General features: G+C 33.7%; 1 protein-coding gene across 1 annotated transcript; it reads left to right on the top strand.

Annotated features, from left to right (window-relative positions):
* The first annotated feature begins 10,259 nt into the window (after positions 1–10,259).
* LOC127107600 (MAPK kinase substrate protein At1g80180) lies at positions 10,260–10,872 on the top strand. Its single transcript, XM_051044892.1, has one exon. The coding sequence runs from the start codon at positions 10,326–10,328 to the stop codon at positions 10,683–10,685; it is 360 nt and encodes a 119-aa protein (XP_050900849.1). The 5' UTR covers positions 10,260–10,325; the 3' UTR covers positions 10,686–10,872.
* The last annotated feature ends 6,557 nt before the right edge of the window (positions 10,873–17,429 follow it).

Genomic DNA, 17,429 nt, shown 5'->3' with positions numbered 1-17,429 from the left:
AAAACATATCTCTCACCACATATCATCATCCATTTGGAGCCGTATAAAGAGAGAATATGAGTTTGTGGCATCCAATTCTAAAGTCACCATTGGTAATGCCCTCAATACCAATTTCTAGTTGGACTCTTGGAGTAGTCCACCCCTTGTCCAAGGTATTTAAAACAAATACTCTATTGACACCAACATAAATGTGTCCAATTTCCTTCAAAATGGTACATGAAGTTTTCCTGATCACATCATCCTTCTAATGCCAAACCTCCTTGCTCAGGTCCTAGAAATCACCCTTCCTTTGGACTTGATATATGGCAATCGTGCTTGGCCTCACTACACTAATATGGATATGTCCTTAAAGGAAGCATATGAAATCAAATCAATCGACATGCCTTTGCAATCCTAGCCCCAAAATATGTGGATTATTGACATTCCTCCATCCAAAGCTTTCACAATTTGGAGGACTTGTCACAACAAGCTTTCAACTAATGACAACTTGTGCTTAAGAGGTTTCAATGTGCAGTCTATGTCATATGCACCATGAATCTACTAATCACATCTTCTTCACATGTCCTTTTGCCTACAAGATTTGGCATATGTTCCTTTGTTTGGCTAAAGTTCCTTTTCTTGACAATGTCTTTGATGCTTTAAAAATATGTAATAGAAGTTAGAGCTTACAATGTAAAGTCATCATTCAATCCTATATCATATCAATCTTTAGCATTATCTGGTTTTCCCACAACCAGATAAGATACAGTAAAAAATCGTTGCATTGGAGTCAAGCTCTGAACATGATGTAATTAGAAGTGGCCTTAATTGGAAACCTCACAAGAAAAATTGCAAACTTCTTAATTCACGAATTCCCAATCATCAAAAGTTTCAAAGTCAAATTGAATCCTTATAAGGCTTCAAAAATTATTGAGGTTCTTTGGCTTCCTCCAGCTCGTGGTTGGCTCAAGTTTAATACGGATTGGTCTTATTCCAATTCATTAATGGCTTCTTATGTGGGTTGTTTAGAGTTGATCATGGTGATTTCTTATATGGGTACACTAATTTGGTTGAAGGTTCTTGACCTTTTCATACGGAGTTGTAAGGTTTCATTTGTGCTATTGACATTGTCACTAATTTTGGTTGGAAAAAATTGTGGTTAGAAATGGATTCCACTCTAGTGATATTTGTTATGCAAAAGATGCAAAGGTGATGCTTTGGAACATCAAAATGAGATGACTTAACACTATGATCAAGATAAGTCATTCTTCGTTACTTATATCTATCATTAATGCGCGGACAAATTGATTTCCATGGCTAACTTTACTGCTTCTTCCCTTATTTGAAACTCTGCACCTTCATTCCTTGTATCACTTATTTGTCATAACAAATTAGATATGCCTAATTATAGATTGGGAAAAGATAGTTTAACACTACTTTTTAACACTTACACCGTAAGTGTATAAATAAAAGATACTGATTTTATATTTTAATAATTTGTTTTTATATTGGTTTATGTGCAAGAGCATTTTCTTTGATATTATATACGGTGTTTAAGGTCGACCTAATCATATCGGATGTCCTGTTCTAATTTTAAAAATAGATTCAAATTTTTTAAAAATATATCAAAAATATAATTATATATTAATTAAAAATAAATTTAGTTTTAATTATTTTGAGTTTTGAGCAATCTTTGTATGTATTTAATTTTTATCATAACATTTTTTTAACTATTGAGAAGTGTTACGGTAGTCTACCAATTTTAAGAAGTGTTACGGTAGTCTACCAATTTTTTAAGAAGGAGGTGCAGATATTTTAAGAAGTGTTACGGTAGTCTACCAATTTTTTTCCACTCCATAACTCTTTTAAGAAGTGTTTTTTTTATTTTTTTATTTTTATTTATTTTTTAATTATTTTGTTATAATATTTTTTTATAGTGGTTCGAAAACGAGGTGCAGATAGTAGGATTCCAGACCGCAATTCAGACCGGGACGCATCTTCATCTGCAACCGAGTCGGCTGGATATCCAAGAGGGTCATACGATACGTCTCTTTTGGTAAAGTACGAGCATCATGTTGCTCGCCATTTATGGTTTGGTGAGATAAATAAATGAGATATATTTGAAAATGAATAATATTTGAATATTTTATATTGTGTTTTAATTGTTTTTAGGAAAGAGGTCCGAAGAAAGAGTTAAAAGTTGTTGGACACGGATTAAAGCTGACATCGAGGGTTCCACTAGCTCTTCCACAACAGGTGGATAGTTGGATATCTAGATCTGAATTATCTTCACTTCAGAGAACTAGTCTGAACAAGATAGACACAAATCTGCTATCTGCATTTGTGGAAAGATAGCATCTAGAGACATCACTACGCCAAATAAGGGAAAAGAGGGCGCTTATTTTGGCCTATAACAGCGCTTTTAAGCGCCCTCTAAAGTGGCGCTGGCATAGATAAAGACAGCGCTTTGTTTTCCTGGAGAAAGCGCTCTCTAAAGTGACCCTTTAAGGGCCACATTATTTTGCGCTTTCAGAAAAAAACGCCCTCTGGAGTAGTCCATAAAGGGCCACCTTAGAGGGCACTTTCTGGACAAAGCGCCCTCTAAAGTTGTCAATGTAAAGTGTTTAGAGGGCGCTTCCTACAGAAAGCGCCCTCTAAAGTGTTAGTTATTTTAAAAAAAATTGTTTGAAAAACAGTGGGTATTTAATTGGGAACCTGTTCGCATGCTGCAAAAGTGTAAAATTCATATTGATTTCATCATTTAATCTAATGTTATACACCATTAATCCATTGATATATACAACATGAATCCATTTATACACAACATTAATCCTCCATATATACAACATTAATATATTGATATTCATGCATGTACAACAACATTTCATACATATATGTACAACAACTACAACCTATATGATTCTATGATCAATAATGAATTGACACAATTCATCCTTCATTTCATCCAAATGAGCTCTTGAGTAAGATTTGTATTCGTCAAAGTACTACAATTAAGAGAATAAAACATATTCATGATTTAGTAACAAATTAGATGAAATATCCGATAATATTAAAATAAACCCTAAGTTATTATTCCATACCATTTTTGGGATGTCTATACGATTCAACCAATGATATCTCTCATAAATCTCAATACAAAAAATCCACAATTGATCGAATTATTTTGCTGAGGACACTACACAGAAAAACAAACAAACAATATATATATATATATATATATATATATATATATATATATATATATATATATATATATATATATATATATTTAATTTCTTACAAACACTATTATAAGCAAAAATAAGAAACTTAATATATACCTGAACTCTGACCCAGGTAATGTCCTTCCTATTACGATAATTCTTTTTCGATCTAAATTTTAGTATTGCCCTAACAAAATAAAAACGTATATTGAGATCAATCTGACAGACATAATTAAATATACAAATACACACGAATATTTAAGAGAATTTCACTTACGCGTCAACCGTCTTCTTCATACTCGGATATTTACTCCAATCACCCGGTAACGAATCGAGATAATACACCATTAGTCTCGAAAGATCCATAGCAACCAACACCCAATGACCACTGTAAAATAAAACAAAAATTTAGATGCATGAAAATTTTCTACGTAAAAGATATACATAGATTAGAATGAAATTATTAGAAAGAAAATCTAACCCGTTGCCAGAATTAAACGGTAAAAAATACAAACTGGGTGTAGTATTATCGCCGGCCACCATGAATCTATCGACTAGTTCATTCATTACGGATGTTGGATTTTTCGTTATAAACGTTGTGTTGACACGGGAAGCAGCAATAAAATTGAATCGGTTACACAATTCAGTTCCCCGCATCAATGTGTCATACATATATCTTAAATAGAAACATAATAAACATTAGACTACTCATTGAAATGTGTAAATAAATTGTTCAACTAAGTAAATAATAGATTGATCGGAGTACCATATGTATGTATGAATGACAGCGATGCCCAATTCGTCGTGTTCAAAAAGTTGTTGCATGTCCTCCTTTGCAATTAATTCGGAATGAGCAATTCCGAAAACACCTTCATCCATATCTACACTACGGATGGCGCCGTGCATAATATCTGACTCTTCCACCATTTTCTCAAGACGCATCATAATTTGAGATTTTGTCCCGGACGTCGTTGGAATTTCCTTACTAGCTTTGTCCAACATTTGACCGGAAACCTAAAAATATAAATTAAATCATGACTTTTTGTGATGCAACAGAATCGTTGTGTATATAATTCAATGGGTATATATATTTGTACCTCTTTTTGAGATTTATGATTTGTTTTTGTCCCGGACTTCGTTGGAATATCCTTACCAGCTTTTTTCAACATTCGACCGGGAACCTAAAAATTCATATAAATTAAATCATGACTTTTTGTGATGCCACAGAATCGCTGTGTATATAATTCAATGGATATATATATTTGTACCTCTTTTTGAGATTTAGGATTTGTTTGTCCCGGACTTCGTTGGAATATCCTTACCAGCTTTTTTCAACATTCGACCGGGAACCTAAAAATTCATATAAATTAAATCATGACTTTTTGTGATGCAACAGAATCGTTGCGTATATAATTCAATGGGTATATATATTTGTACCTCTTTTTGAGATGCAACCGACTCGATGCGTCTTGAAATCCCTTTACCAGCTTTATGTGTGGGTCTTGTAGGAGTCTAACATTACCATGTAATAAGGATTGATTAAATATCATAATTGTAGCTGAATTGAAATGTGAATACTAAATATTCATAATCATTTAGAACATATATACCTCGGCATCTGGGAAAATTAGATCTGACGGCCATCCAACAAAGGATTCGACTGCATCTCGCATCAACGTTGTCTCTGAAACAACGTCAGGTAATGGTAGAAGCGCGTCCGTATCTAATACAAGGTCAACCGAAACTTTCATATATCCCACCGGGAGGGGATTATGGTGAAGTAATTCACCCGAAGTGTTGTGCACTTTTCCCTTGCCAACTATGCGATAAGTTGGTGACGATATATACAGCTGACAAGGTGTAATGCCCTAAACCAATAATAAATATGTTATTGTTAACGTGTATATGTGTCAAGTAAAAAAGTGCTATTTTAATTTCATAATAACATATATAATTACCTCGGGAAATTTCGGTTGACAATTGATACTAGCTCGGTCACTAGTATCGTTTGCCTCAGAACCGCGCCTTTCCTCTCTATACCTTGCATTCTCCTTTTGCAGTTCGAGTACTTGTGCCCTTAACTCCGCCAAGGTCTCCATCACCTATTTGTTGGTAGGATTTTTTGTTTTTGGTTTTTTATAAAATGACGACGGAGTCACACCAAAACCCTTACCCCTCACACGACCGGAATACTCAGGAACATTTAGTACTCGACTAAGTAGGCTCCTACAATCCTGGACCTCGGTTGAAGGTAAGGTTTGGGATAAAGTCTCCTGAAATATTATTAGAGGAGATTAAAAATGAATTATATGTCTAACAAAATTTTCGATATAATTAAAGAAATAATGTTATATATACTTACACATTCGTCATAAACATTTTGAACCGCTTCAACGACAGCCCCATCCTTCCCAACCCGAGCAGCCTTCCACAATACGTGCTCCGGAAGAGATGTTGCGTCACTTTTCTCCTCGGCTAGCTACACATTGAATTAGATTATAAGATCATCAGTTATAACATATTGTGACAATGTATAAGCTCATAGCATTTGAATATACTCACAATTCTTTGTTGTAACCGTGCATATCCCGTACGCCCTTTTTTGTACGGATACGCGGATTTTGATGCCCTTTTCCGATTTTTGTCGCTTACTTCCTGGATAAAAAAGTTTAAGGCATATCAGAACCAAGTAACTTAACAATTGTATAATACCATAATTAATAGACATTACATGGAATTTTTCGTTTCTTCGTTTGGCGACAAAGTTATCCCATTCTTCGGCTGAAATAATCTTCGCATACTTCATTGGCCGTTCTGCTTCAATGAATTTTCCTTCCTCATCCTTGAGAAATTTTTTGGACAAAAAGGATCGAAATCCTCGGAGTCTTTTTCCGGCCAATTGAATACAATATTTTTGCCGGCTTTCATCGACGTGAAAGGATCTCTAAAAAACATACACATGGAGTGTGTTATTATAAGTAATATTATAACAATATATGGTCAACAAATAGTCAACAAAAAAAACATATAACAATATATGGTAAGTACCTGTATCTCAGACCATATTTTTTCTTTGCCAACCTTCAATTCCGGACTTCTCCAATTATCACATGTAATCGGAATATGTTGTCGAACAAGGAAACCAATGTAACTTGCCAACATTGAACCGTTAGGCTCAATTAGTTGGTCTTCAGCACTCCAATGTACTTCGAATTTTTCACCCTTGTCTCTTGCACGAATGATTGACTTCATAACAGTCAATCCTCGTTTGATTTCATTTTCAACATTGTTACGTGATCCACTCGCGTCATGGGTATCGTCTTGGTTACTAGCCATTTTATCTGTAATATAGAAATGATTCAATAAGACCCAAGTAAGACAATGACCATATTCGTGAAGCTACACAAAAAACACATTCATATACCTTCCATTTCTCTCATGTTACAACAATCTAAACTCTCTCTTTTTTTCATCATTATTGAATACAAACTCACACACACCTACTGCATACAAAAAACCAATGCAAACTTATGGTGTTTGGAACATGAACAAACTTGCATCCATAATCATCAAACTTCCAAGCACAAGCTCAAACACACTCCAAATGACATTAGTTTTCAATCAGAAATAAAAAATCTTACATAACCATACAACATACAACATTCAGTGATCAAAACCATACACAAAAAAATAACAAAAAATGATTTTCAACAAGGTGCTCATGAACACCATATAGTGCTCGTTTGCCCTAAACAACATTAATCAACATAATGCACAAAATGTAAAACTCAGTTTAGAAAATGCCCTAATCAAACACCTGAAAATACAAACTATTGAGAGAAATACCTTCAAGGTGACGGTAACGATGGAGAAGAAAGTGAACAGCGACGGTGGACGCAGATAACTCAGTGAACGTGAACGCAACAGCAGAAAAAGGCGACGGCAACGACGACGGTGAGGGAGGGAGAACAAACAGAGGACGAGAGTAATCGCAGTAGAGAGTAATCGTAGTAGAGAGTAATCGCAGTAGAGAGTAATCGCAGTAGAGAGAAAACCCAATTACGTAAACGAAATAGCATATAGCGAGGGAAAATAAAGAGACATGCATATATGTTATAATTTTAATGTTTACTAAAGGGGACCTTAGAGGGCGCTTGTGTAAAAAAAGTGCCCTCTAAAGGGGGCCTAAGAGGGCGCTTCTAAAAGCGCTCTCTAAGGCTTTCCAAAAGCGCCTTATAAACTGGAAATGTACATGGACTTAGAGAGCGCTTTTTTAAAAGCGCCCTCTAAGGGTACCCTTAGAGGGCGCTTTCATAAGCGCGCTCTCTATTGGTGTCCCTCCATTTCCTCATTATTTTTTCGCTTCACTTTAGAGGGCGTTTTGTTACAAAAGCACCCTCTAAAGTGCGCTGTCTATTCCAGTTGTTCGCTCCTTATTTTTTCTCTTCACTTTAGAGTGCGCTTTTGTAATAAAGCGCCCTCTAAGGTGCGCTGTCTATTCCAGTTTTTGGCGTAGTGCATCTTCATTTCACATGTCGTTTGGTGAAATGAGTATTACTTTGGATGGCGTCTCATGTCTGCTTCACTTGCCCATCAGGGGTGTCTTCTGGAGTCCTCAGGATGTCATGGAAGACGTTGTTGTTGACTACTTAGGAGTGTCACATGGTGAGGCGCAATCACATGTTCGTAGCTGCAGGGGTTCTTATTATAAATTGGAGTGGTTATACGATTTATTCGTACATCATAGAGCTGCTTCTAGCTGGGCATATGCGACCAGAGCATATTTGTTGATGTTGGTGGATTCCACAATTTTTGCCGACAAGACCTTTACACTTGTCGAGGCACTATATCTCCTACTATTTACGAACTTAGATAGGTGTTCAAGATATAGTTGGGGAGCAGCTGCACTGGTTACCCTATACAGATACCTTGGAGATGCATCCATGTTCAGTTGCAAACAACTCGGTGGATATCCTACTCTCCTACAAGTTTATTATCGATTCCAACCTCTTTAATCCATTTTATCACCTCTTCTCGTGTACTAAATCTTTTCGTCGTTAAAAACACTTCAAAAGTATCTACACATATTTGGGGAAGTTTTCCCATTCCTGCACAATAAAAAAAATTCAAAAAAAAGTAAAAAAAACTTGCAAACCGGAAGTCTTCAAAGAAGAGTTCTGGAATACATAAAAACAATACCGAAAGACTTCAACAAAGAGTTCCGGTATGTGTCACTTTGTTTACCGAAACACTTTCAATAAGTGTTCCGGAACATTTTTTTTATTAAAGAATCGGAACTCTTTGTTGAAGTCTTCCGATTTACTGTTTGCAATGTTTCGGATGTCTTTCGTTTAGTCTTCCGGTTTGAAAAAAATACATACCAGAAGTCTTTTTCCAGGAGTTCCAATGCGATAATGGAATGTGTAATTTTCGGAAGTATCAATTGAATGGTAAAAATGAAATGGTAAATTGATTAAAACCAATTAATGATAAAATTGGTATTTTTAAAAAATTGTTGGGGTATGAGTCTAAATGTAGGGGTATGAAATAAAATTCTCAGAAAAATAGTGTCAAAATAGCACACCTCTTATAGATTTGTTAACCATTAAGATAATTTTGACTGAGTCCCCCTTTTTTTCATCATTTCTTCTTTTAAAATATATAAGTGATTTATTAAATTAAAAAAAAAACACTTTTACCATTTTTCTTTTCATTTCCCCCTTAAAATATAGGTTTAAATATAATTTTAGTCATCCTATCTTGTATTTTTTTAGGTTTTTGTCCTCCATTTAAAAAACTACGAGTTTGATCCATTTTTTAAATTTTATGTTTGGTCTTTTTTTAAATTTTATGTTTGGTCCTTTTTTTTTTGGACTATCCAACATAAAAATTAAAAAAATATCAAAATTATGACTTTTAAAATAGGGGATCAAAACCAAAAAAATATATAAAATAGAAGGAACAAAATTATAATTAAATCTAAAATATATGAGTGATTTATAAAATTAAATAAAAAAATACTTTTACCATTTTCTATATGTTTTTGCATCATCCTTTTTAAAAAACTATTTTAATGATAAAATTCAAATTTATCTAATGTAATCTAGGGGTGGCCAACATGTACTTCTAGTCAAAGTCGAACTCATGTCCATAATAAAGAGCTTTGATATTATCAATTGGCTAAAAGATCAATTGTCAAAAATATATATGTTTGGTATTGTATATATTGAATACAGACAAATTATAAATATTATTTATTATATTTACGAGTTATAATAAGTGAAAGATTTTTTATAAAAAAATTATAAAATAAGTAATTTTATTAAATATTTATAAATTAATATTTATATCTTTATACTATCATGCATCATTTTACTAATGTATACATGTATATTTCCGCAACTCTTGTTCCATTTATTTTTTAGAATTTAATTGAAGTATCCTGACAGTGTTAAAAAAATTTACATTTTCAGTTAATCATATCTGTTGTATATTAAAATAAATTTGATTTTTATTTTAAAAATCTATAAAATAATACAAATGAGTGATGGTGATGAATCAACCGTGTAAATTTTTTTACATTGAAAGTGAATAGTAATTAATCCCTATTCTTTATGATTTTTAAATGTTATATTTTATCAATTTAAATCAATAAAATTTTAAAAAGTTTGATTGAAGTTTATGCTTTTTTTTCATTCTTATCACATCTAATCAATTTTATCCTCTTCCTAATTTTTATTATAAGTTATTTTTTTATATTTATTAAATATATATTTAGTTAGTCAAATATATTTATTACTAAATAAATGAAAAAATTAAATTTTCAACAAGTAGTATATTTTATCAATTGACTAGTCAAATTGATAATCTTATCTAGTAGATTAAATCAACAAAATTTAAAAATTTATCTAATATTTTCTAAACATATTTTTAGTATTTTTTTGTAAATTTAGTAAATTTATTAAATATTAAAATTAGTAATTATCTTATGTATTACGTCATTATCTTATCGTACTCTTGCAAGAAACAAATCTACTAGTACTAAATAAATAAGAGAGCTAGAATCATCTTGATAGCTCTATATATAGATTTGTCAAGAGAGAAAGTTATAGAGAAAAAGTGATGGCTAGTCTTCCAAGATCAGAAGTATCATTCAGAAGATCAGGCTCTTCTGGTCTTGTTTGGGATGATAGATTCTTATCAGGAGAATTGAACAAAATCAATCCAGAACAACACCAACAACAACGCAACAGTACTTCTACTACTACCGAAGATAATAATAATAATAATATCAAAGAGCATCACGCCGGAACCACCATACAGAGAAGCCGCTCCACCGGCGCTGGCCGAGGATACCGCACCGGAAAACTCTCCCCGCCGGCAATCGATCCACCGTCTCCGAAAATCTCTGCGTGCGGATTCTGTGGTCCTTTCGCGAAAAAGAGTCGACGGTCAAAGCCCGGTACGCGTCGATCGAGATAGGGATGGTCGTATATTGAATTGAATCGTGTCGAAGATTTTCCGGTGGCCGGTAAATAGATGCTCCGGTGTGTGTAGGGTTAGTTGAGTTTTGATCTCTCTGTTTTGTGTGTTTTCTTCTTTCTATTGAGTTTGGATTAATAGTTTGATTGTAATTATTACGTGTATAATACGAGTATTTGTTTCATGACTCTATGGCAAAGAGATTGAACAAATCAAACTCTTGTTTTTCAATAACTAAAAAAAATATCTTGATTTTAGGCTTTGTTTTCTTATTCTTAAGCTTTTTTTGAAGAACAAAACTATACAGCACTAATCTCCTTTATACAAATCATCCTAATATCATCCAAGTTTGCACTTTGGTTTTGAATTTCTGATCATTAATTAGTAAACATAACTAGGTCAAATTTTAGATTATTCGAGTTCGTCAAAACTTTTTTTTCAAAAAATTCTAGTTGAATTTGTTATAAACTGTTTTTCTCAATTTGAAATTTGACTCACGACTCTATCAAACTTTGAATAAGTATAACTATCTCAAATATAAATTAATAAATATATTTTAAAAAAGGATCAAAAGGATTTTTTTAAGAAATATTTTTGTAACAGATTAATAGTGGATTGTGTATTATGTGTATAATATTTGTTTGATGAGTTTCTGAGAAGTTTTTATCTTTGTGACAAAAAATTTGATGAGATTGAACAATTGAAACTCTTGTTTTTTAATAACTAAAAAGATATCTTGATTTTTGGGTTTGTATTCTTAAGTTTTATTTTTCAAGTATAAATCTATACAGCACTAATATCCCTTATGCAAACCATCCTTATCATTAAGTTTGCGATGTTAATTTTGAAATTTTGATCATTAATTAGTAAGCATAACTAGGTCAAATTTTAGATTGTTTTGATGTGAACTCTACTCAAAATTTTAGTTAATTTTTTTTTCTAGTTTGAAATTCAACTTGAGTTGGGTCCGAAATCAGTTCAATCAATGTTTGCAAACAGTTTGGCTAAGCTCAATAACTCGACTTTGGTCCGACTCTCGATCAAAGTTAGAATAACTCAATTTAGTATATAACTCGAATTCGGTCAGATTCGATTGCTCGAAAATGAATCAATAAATAATTTTTTTTTGAAAAACTAGAATCGTAACTAATAGCCATATAATTTAGAAAATATTTATTGAACTTCATGTATAGTAGAAGAATAGGGTGTAAGGAAGTATGTATTATAATTTGGGACTAACTCCATAGGAGAAGAATAAGGTTTAAGGAAGTATGCTTATGCTATATAATTCGAGACTTGAGTGGTAAAAGTTATAGTAAAAATTGTTGAATTGGAACTACTTGTGTTGAAGTAGGTTGTTTGACAGAAGCAATGAAGTGTCCAACTGTGTAAATGTCAAAACGTCGAAGTTGTGTACCTCGACATGAATTTCGACTTCAGACTAATTTTGTAGTATTAGTAGAATTTGATATTTTGAGCTTTGCTTAAGAAGGAAGCAAATTCAAATCTATATAGAGAGAGTAACCTTTATCATTGTAATAGAGAGAACTTGTAGTTGCAAAGAATAAATCCCAGTTTGAGAGTAGAGAAAAACTCTGCAGAAAGTTCTTCTTCTTCCTTTACTCGAAAAATCTAATTTCCTTTCCTTCCCAATTCAATTTTTGTTTCTTTTCATTATCAATTGTGCAGTAAAAATTTACAACCAAGGTTGGTTGATTCACTCGAGTGAAGAGTGAAGAACAAGATGAGTATTCAATCAGAAAGAATGATTCTTGTTCATCAAGATTTGGTTCAGAATTCATCAATTTATGGTGAAATTCTTGAAAGGGAATTGGAAAAATTCTAAAATATGGTATCTAGAGCACTGGCTGAACATTTCTTGGAAGCATAACTTGATGAATCATTCGAACAAGCATTTTTCGGCGAGTCTCTCAATTATGAAGAATCATAATTACAAGAATTAATGCAAGAAGATAAAGGTTATCTTTTTTCTATCAAGATCTTTGGGATCTTATGAAAGAAGAAGTGACGTCGCTTGCAGCAAACGTATCAGATGAAGAAAAGGATGCACACAAAAAATTGAAGAAGAAATGGTCAAGCCTATGTTTGGGATGTGTATTGTGAGGATAGTTTTCAAGAACACAAGAAGAAGTTGACGTCTGCTCTAGTTTTGATTTTTCCAAATCCAAGTGAGTCCTTTGTGGTGTATTGTGATGCTTCTAAGATGGGTATAGGTGGTGTGTTAATGTAAAATGGCCAGGTTGTGGCTTACACTTCTATACAATTGAGGGTTCATGAAAGGAGTTATCCTACGCATGATCTAGAGTTGGCAGCAATGGTGCTCATGCTAAAGATTTGGAGACATTATATCAGAAGGAGTTGAATATGAGGTAGAGAAGATGGCTCGATTTTCTAAAGGATTGTGATTTCGGCTTGAGTTACCATCCTGGTAAAGCGAATGTCGTAGCATATGTGTTGAGTAGAAAGTCGTTGCATATGTCAAAGTTGATGGTTCAAGAGTTAGAATTGATCGAGCAATTTAGAGATCTGAGTTTGGTATGTGAAAAGACTCCTAATAGTGTGAAGTTGGGTATGTTAAAATTGACTAGTGGTATCCTTGAAGAGATCAGAAAAGGTCATAAAGTTAATATGGGATTGTTTGACCGACTAATGTTAATCAATCAAGGCATATGAGATGATTTCAGAATCGAAGAGAATGATGTGATGAGGTTCAAAGATAGGATTTGTGTATCGGATGTACTTGAGCTTAAGAATATTATTATTGAAGAATGTCATAGAAGTGGTTTGAGTATTCATCCCAGTGCCACTAAGATGTATCAAGACTTGAAGAAATTATTTTGGTGGCCAGGAATGAAGAAGGAAGTAGTTGAGTTTGTTTATGCTTGTTTGACTTGTCAGAAGTCGAAGATTGAACATCATAAATTGTTGGGTTTGATGCAACCATTGAGTATTCCTGAGTGGAAATGGGATAGCATTTCCATGGATTTTGTGACAAGTTTGCCGAAGATTAAGAAAGAATGTGTTTTCATTTGCGTTATTGTTGATAGACTGACTAAATCGTCTCATTTCATACTGATTACGATCAGTTATCCTTTGTAGAAGTTAGTTGAGTTGTATATTGAGAAGATTGTTAGCATGCATCGTATTATGTCAACCATTGTGTCGAATAGAGATCTGAGGTTCACTCTAGGTTTTGGAAGAGTTTGCAAGAGGCATTGGGTACTAAGCCGAGGTTTAGTTCCACTTATCATCTGCAGACGGACAGTTAGACAAATAGGACAATTAAATCATTGAAGAATATATTGAGGGCTTGTGTGCTAGAATAATGACATGCTTGGAATATCTATTTTCTGTTAATTGAGTTCACTTACAATAACACTTTCCATTCAAGTATTGGAATGCCCCCATTTGAGGCTTCGTATGGTATGAGGTATAGGACACCTCTGTGTTGGTATGAATCAGGTGAGAGTGCGGTGATTACACTTGAGATGGTGGAGCAAAATTTTAGGAAGATCAAGATGATCCAAGAGAAGATGAAAGTTTAACAAAGTCTCCAGAAGAGTTACCATGATAAGAGGAGGAAGTCACTTGAGTTCCAAGAGTGGGATCATATATTATTGCGAGTTACTCTGGTAACTAGTATTGGTCGAACTTTGAAGTATCGAAAGCTTACGTCATATTTTTTTGGGTCATATCAAATTTTACAGAGGATAGGAAAGGTGGCCTATCAAATTTCCTTGCCACCGCCGCTTGTCAATATTCATGATGTGTTTCATGTGTCTCATTTGAGGAAATTAATTTCAGATTTGTCTCATGTAATCCATGTGGATGATGTACATGAGAGAGAGAACCTGAGTATAGAGACATTGCCCATGAAGATAGAGGATTAGGAAGTGAAGCAGTTGTGTGGTAAGGGGATTGCCCTGGTGACGATAGTATCGGGAGGACCAGCTGGTGGAAGCGTGACTTGGGAGTTGGAGAGCCATATGAGAGAGTTGTATCTGACTCTATTTCCTTCCGCTAATTTTTGAGGGAGAAAATTTATTAAGTGGGGGAGAGTTGTAACGCCCTGTTTTTATCATTTAGTTATTTAATTGAAACTGCATATGTTTAATTATTGAAGCCAAATTTTAGGTGCATTGGGTGGTGCTGGGGTCGTTAGTAGTAGTAGTTGATGCCTTGGGTTGCTAGAGCATAGTTTTGTTATTTAAATAATAATAGAATAAATAATATTAGAATAATAGATTTTTTATTAAAATAATTAGAACATGGCTATTTTAAATAGTTTATTAGGATAAAATAGAAGAGTGAAAATAGTAGAGAGAAAAGCAGAATATTACTAGTGATATTTTTTTATTAAAATAAAATTAGAGATGGTAAGGGCATTTTAGTGAATAAAGGGATAAGTGAGAGCAAGCTTGAAACTCACTGATTAGGGAGATTAAGGATCTAATAAAGAGAAATTAGTAAGAGTATGGGATTAGTATGTGAGAAAATCAAATTTGGGAGAAAGAGGAAGGGTTAGGCTTGAAGAGGAGAGAGGAACTTGGATAGAGGGAAATCCTTAATCAAATTTGGCATTACTCCTAATATTGGTGTAGATTGCATGTTGGATAGAGGGAAATCCGTAATCCCATTAGGTTTTTATTTACTTTTTCCCGTTTGATAAATGAATGATGAATATGAAATCAATTTTATAATTGCATGATTGTATGTTGTGTTGTGTGAATTACGTGCACTGTTTTACCATGAGATTTGGGTGTTCATGATTCATGATGTTTGTATGTATGAGTGTTCACATGTGAGTGATTAACTTGATGAATAAAGTATGCAAATACATGATTAAATGAGTGAAATTGTATGTTAATTTGTGTTTGGATGTTAGGTGTTATTTCCCTTGCTGTTGTTGTTTGATTTTGGTCAACGAGTGTGAAATCAAAGTTCTTTTTTGAAATCCATTACAAAAAACATAGTTTCTTTTCTGGTTCAGGGTGACGGGCATCATTCTAATCATGCCTTGGTCGTCATCGTTATGGAGGCGCTGACGGACGTCAACTTCCTAACGAGTAGACCATAATGTTCCCCATGCATGTTTGGTTAGGATGGTCGTCACATGTGTGACGCCTGAGGTGACGTGGAAGGTGACGGGTAACTCGTCATGCTTCCATAATGGGTGACATTAGCTCATTGACATGTATCTTACTTGTCGTTCCGAATTTATTTATGTTGTTGTGTTTAGGCTACCATTGGCCACTGTTTGAAGGTGATTGATGTTATTATTATATTGTTATGGATTTAATCCACTTACATGTATAGATAATGATGTTGTTATTTATTATGGTGTTTATATGGTGATTTTATGGTGATCATTTGGTGATATTGTATGTTATGGGGAATCATGTATCATGGTGTACGAACTTCGGTCGAGTTTTGGTGTGCTATGATTCTATGGTGGAGATTCAGAAGTGAGTAGTTGTTTCCAGATGGGAATCAGTGAAGCGTTACCTATGGTGATGGTAGCAATTTGGTATGCTATGGTCCTATGATGGGGATTCATGAGCGAGATGGGCATGTGTTGTCCATAATGGCACCGCATGCATTGTTGAGTCTTGGTGTTAAGTACATTTGCATTCATTATTTGCATGTGTATTGAATGATTTTGTTGTTATCGGTGAATGAAAATGCTTTGGTGAAATATTCGATTGGATTATGTTGAATAAATATTGTTGTTTGTTTGGGCTACCCTTGCATACTTTTTCACTGTTTTATATGAGCGTATTCTGACCCCTTTATTATTTGTGTGGTTATGTGTTTCTCCTTTGGGTACAAACGAGCAGGTGACTGAGTAGCTTCTTAGAAGCTGAAGGATGATGTTGAGGTTGTTCTTCTTTATTTTTTATTTTGTGCGTTGTTTTAAATTTTGTTGCTCTGATCTGTAACACTGGGCGGGTGAATGTTATGTTTAACTATTTGACATTGTTTCGATGTTGCTATGTTGAAGGCATTTAGTCATAACCTTGTTTTATAATTACGAATTTTCCTGGTTGTCGAATTAATTCTGTTGCGATGAGCCATGTTAGGCTAACATGTGATGACATGTGTTTAATTTAATGTGTGTTCTAAATATCCCGTGTTACGGAGCAGGTTTCTATTGTGTTGTAAGTGACACTCTATATGTGTATTTGTGTTATTTTCACATTATTTTGTATTTCAGGGTTAAGGTGCTACATGGGGATCTTTTTGGTGTTATTGATGTTGATGAAGAGAAAGAATGGACTTTTTGCTCTAACACTTAAAACAAACACATAAGATAAGAAATAAGGATGGAATGAGAAGAAATGAGAGGGGTACCTTTAAATAACAAAAAAATTTGATTAGAAGGGGCTAATAATTGATTATTCATTTAATGCAATCGATTAGAAGGGGTACCTTTAAATCAACTACCCCTTTAGGGTTAATTTATTAGAGTGCGTAAAATTTGAAATTCAAACGCTTCTAATCGATTATTTCATTACTTTTATTCTATTATTTGCTGTTTTTTAGCGTCCTTGGTCTTTTGGGCCTTAGATTCATATTAGCCTTATATTTTGATTTTGGCACCCGTTTCCTCAATTTATACACATTTTTCTCTAAAGAGGCTTAAAACTCACATAATCACTATGATGTTTTTTAAATTGACTGAGCAATCAATAAACCACTTATTTAGATGATTAGTCAGAGTTT

This window comes from Lathyrus oleraceus, chromosome 7, assembly GCF_024323335.1.
Source record: "Lathyrus oleraceus cultivar Zhongwan6 chromosome 7, CAAS_Psat_ZW6_1.0, whole genome shotgun sequence".
Classification (NCBI taxonomy): Eukaryota; Viridiplantae; Streptophyta; class Magnoliopsida; order Fabales; family Fabaceae; genus Lathyrus; species Lathyrus oleraceus.
This window is presented reverse-complemented; position numbering and strand designations above follow the sequence as displayed.